This window comes from Crinia signifera, chromosome 6 (assembly GCF_055691185.1).
Source record: "Crinia signifera chromosome 6, ASM5569118v1, whole genome shotgun sequence".
Lineage (NCBI taxonomy): Eukaryota > Metazoa > Chordata > Amphibia > Anura > Myobatrachidae > Crinia > Crinia signifera.
In genome coordinates, this window is record NC_139222.1 from 196,749,629 (window position 1) to 196,753,743 (window position 4,115).

Genomic DNA, 4,115 nt, shown 5'->3' on the forward strand with positions numbered 1-4,115 from the left:
CAGGGGTTGCACAGGCAGGGCATGTTGGGTAACAAAAGAAGAAGAAAGGAAGTTTCCTGCTGCTCCAGAGTCCAATAGGGCCTGAACTCTTTTTCTCCCTTGGGGACACACAAGGGTAACCGGAATGGTGGAATCAGAAGAAGAGGGAGATGGAAGCAAGACTCCTAATCTGACCTCCCTCGGGGAGATTAGGAGCGGTCGTTTCCCGGCCGCAGCGGGCAGGAAGCCAATAAGTGAGCTGAGGAGCCACAGTACATGCATAGATTCTCTCGCCGTCTTCTGGACTTCTCTTCGAGAGAGAGACGGGAGCGGTTGATTTGCATGGGCTCATCTGTTGACACCGCAGGAGGCGGGGTTGGTTTGGAGGCTGGTGCGACATTGGAAGGAAATCGAGGGCGAAGGCGATCAGAGCGATTCCTCTCAAGTTGGCGTTCTTGGAGTCGCAGATCGACTTTGTTACATAATGAAATGAGTTCAGCCAGGGTGGAAGGAGAATCGCGAGTTGCTAACTCGTCCTTGATGCGCCCGGCTAGGCCGTTCCAGAAGGCAGAAACGAGAGCCTCTTCGTTCCATCTGAGTTCGGAAGCCAGGGTTTGAAATTGTACGACATATTGTCCCACTGGGCGACTGCCCTGCCGAATCCTTAGGATCTCCGTGGCTGCGGAGGACACTCTGCCAGGCTCGTCGAAGATGCGACGGAAGGAGGCCACAAATTCTTCATAGTTATTGAGGATGGGATCCGCACGCTCCCAAAGGGGGGACACCCACTCCAGGGCTGGACCCGCCAGTAGGGACACGATGTAAGCCACCCGAGTCTTGGGAGAGGGGAAATTGGAAGGCTGGAGGGTAAAATGGACGTCACATTGATTCAGGAATCCTCGACACCCCCTCGGGGACCCGTCATATTTACTGGGGGTTGACAGGTGTAGCTGGTGAGGAGCAGCTGGCCAAGGGGGAGCAGCAGGGGCCGAAGCTCCGGAGGTTGGTGCTGCTGAAACTGAGGGAGCCGCCTGAGGTGATGACAAGGTCTGGAGAAATTGAGCCACTTGACGCTGGGTAGTCTCTACTTGTTCCAATCGAGCCATGATGCCTTGAAGAACATCCGTCATGGAGGCCTGTGCTTCACCCGATTCCATCGGGTCAGTGCAAACTGTCACGGCTAAAGGGCTGGATGGAGTCGTGTGGTGCACAGGAACCGGAGACGGACCAGGAGGAGTAGGATTGAAACGTGCAGGTTTAATAACGGATTTCATAAATGATAAACTTCACTCAAATGCTTCTTTAAGTGACAGTTGGAATAAATTAAATAGAGTCCAGCACAATACTAATAACGGGCAGGGAAATCTGGAAACGTATACTTGGTTAGCCAGAGTACATAGATGAGGATCCGGAAGGAGGTTGATTTGATGACAGAAGAAATGGATCCGGATGACTGAAAGATGATGGAATGAATGAGTTGTATGAAGGAGGACAGCGGGAAGCTGTGCAGGGTAATTCTGGGACACAAGCAGGAACAAGCACTAGGTAGGACTTGCAGCATTGGTGTCAGGAGAAAACTTCCTTGTAGCAAGATGCAGGGAGCAAGGCACCAGAGTCAGGAGAGAAAGAGCCAGGATCCGGGAATCAGCTAGGAGTTGTGAATGACTCCAAAGACTCATTGCACTGACACTGAACAGCCTAGGCAGATCCCCTATATCCCCAGGGGATGGCTGCCATTGGCTGTCAGCACAGGATGAGGAGGGAACCTCCACTCTGGGCCAATCTGTCTCCTGCCCTCAACCAAGATGGCGACGCCGGCCTCCCGGCACCACTACTGCTGCCATCCCTACCCAGAGCTGCCGCTACCCGCACACCGCAGACCGGAGCCTGCACACGCTAGCCGGCGGCGGGCGCGGACGGGTGAGTACTGTACCCGCCGCGCTCCGTCGCGGCTACGTGTGACAGTATTTCCGCTATACGTTTAAATAAATTGTTCAATTGTTCAATCCCATGGACCATTATTCTGGGTGATTCCCCAAGCTCACCCAACTAGTCGTCTCCGACTATCTAGTTATCTGGGATTGGTAGTCGATACCACCGACACTGCTTGGGGTGGAGGCACTGCCACTAAAGATCATCTTTCTTATACAGCAAGGAAAATAGGGTTACATCTGGAGGCACTGCTGAGATACACATAACCCAAAATGGAAAAGATAAGTAACCAAGACCTTCAGGAGTGGATGCAGCTCCATGGACTATTTGTGGACTGTAGTTTTGCAATGGTTGGAAAGTTTGACAACATGTCTGATGAAGAAGTTCTGGAGGAAGTCGATAAACTGTATGGAGTACGTCGACCCAAATTGATCGATAAAAAACAAAAAGATGGAGAAGGAGAGGTGTGGGCCGTATTGATTACTAACCTTAACAAATTGGATGCTACATTAATACCGGCTCAGATTATAACCTCCCATTCACCCACTCAAAGGTGGAAGATTATCTGGCCAGAATGTGCTGGGGAGGAACAGAGAGAGATACTACTGGAAAGTTATGCTACCCATGTGGGAGATGGAGCAAGGGGCACAGGCTCCAATACTAGTCCGCATTTAGGTGCAGATACCAATCAGGAACCAGATCAAGACCCGTCGGTGGATAAAGTGATGGATCGAGTGGTTAGTCAGATGGAAAGGTGGCATTATGAAGGAGGGTATAGGCGGTTACGCATATTTTCGGGATTAGTACCAGTGCCGACGGGAGAAGAAAATTATGAGGCATGGAGGGAAACTGCTACCCAGCATTCAGAAGAATGGCGATGCCCGGAGCATATAAAAAAACAACGCATTGTAGAAAGTCTTAGAGGGCCGGCCATGGGCATCATACAAGCAACCAGGAGGAGTAATAATACCTCTACGCTCAAGGATTATTTTGATGCCCTGGACTACTCCTTCGGAACTTTAGAGGATGTAGGAGATTTATTATCCAGACTAAATCACACATACCAAGAGCCTAATGAGACTCTTACTAATTTCATCTATCGCATAAATAAGATACTGTACAAATTATTAGACAAAGGAGGGATTCAGGGGACAGAAATGGATGAGAAACGACTGAAGTATGTGTTGCGGGGAGCGTTGACATCCAATCCAGTGGCCCAACGGCTTAGGTGTACTATATCCAAAGACAAGGCCCCGACTCTGAGTGAGCTCATAAAAGAAGTAAAATTGGAAGAAGTGCAAATTGAAAACAGAGAAAAGACCCTCAAAAGAGTCAAGGTGGTGATTCCAACTACTGAAGTACCGTTAGCCTCTGATCGGTTATACAAGCTTATGGAAGAGCAAAATAAGAAATTAGATCAACTAATAGCCTTCCAGACTCCCGCTGAACCCGTGACTACTGGAGCCTCTATGAATCGGGGAAGAGGGTATAATCGAAGATCGGATGATAGAGGGAACTATAACTATACCTGTTATAGTTGTGGTCAAATGGGCCATCGTAGTTTTGAATGCCCACAACGACGATATAGCCGACGAGGATATAATACGGACTCCCGGGATTCTACACCGTCGGGAAACTTACAAGGGACGCCGATGAACCCCGCATCGACTCCCAACTTATAGATGTAACTTCAATGGGGAACACACAGTGGTCTGGTTTAATACACCATGGACTGGTTGGAGACACCCCAATGGTTCCAGCGTTAATAAATGGACAGTATTGTAGAGTGTTATTGGACAGTGGGTCACAGGTTTCCATAATCTTCGAGGGTTGGTACCATCAACATCTGGCAGATGTACCTTTGAACCCTATAGATGGACTAGTGATATGGGGACTGAGTCATCAAAAATACCCCTACTTGGGATATGTGACCACTCACCTTCAGTTTATGGAGTATCAAAACCCGTTGCCCTTTCTAGCTCTCGTATGTCCTGATCCTCCCTCGGGACAAGATGTGGTTTCTGTAATTGTGGGGACTAATTCACATCTATTCAAAACCTTGTCTAAGTGGTGCCAAAACCAAGATAACATAATCTCCCATTCTTCTGATCAAGAGGCTCAATCTCTCAATTGCTTTGCATCTCCGAAGGATATTGCCCACTCCATCCCTGATGAGGTTGACCTTCCTGCCTTCAACACCCGAA

The 4,115-nt window shown here is 49.2% G+C and overlaps 1 protein-coding gene across 1 annotated transcript; it reads left to right on the forward strand.

Moving 5' to 3' along the window:
- Positions 1 to 2,183: 2,183 nt before the first annotated feature.
- Positions 2,184 to 3,593, forward strand: LOC146009687 (paraneoplastic antigen Ma1 homolog). Its single transcript, XM_083150145.1, has one exon. The coding sequence runs from the start codon at positions 2,184 to 2,186 to the stop codon at positions 3,591 to 3,593; it is 1,410 nt and encodes a 469-aa protein (XP_083006271.1).
- The last annotated feature ends 522 nt before the right edge of the window (positions 3,594 to 4,115 follow it).

What these genes read in the sequence shown, in the direction of transcription:
- LOC146009687 (XM_083150145.1), top strand. Translation starts at nt 2,184, where the DNA reads ATGGAAAAGATAAGTAACCAAGACCTTCAGGAGTGGATGCAGCTCCAT.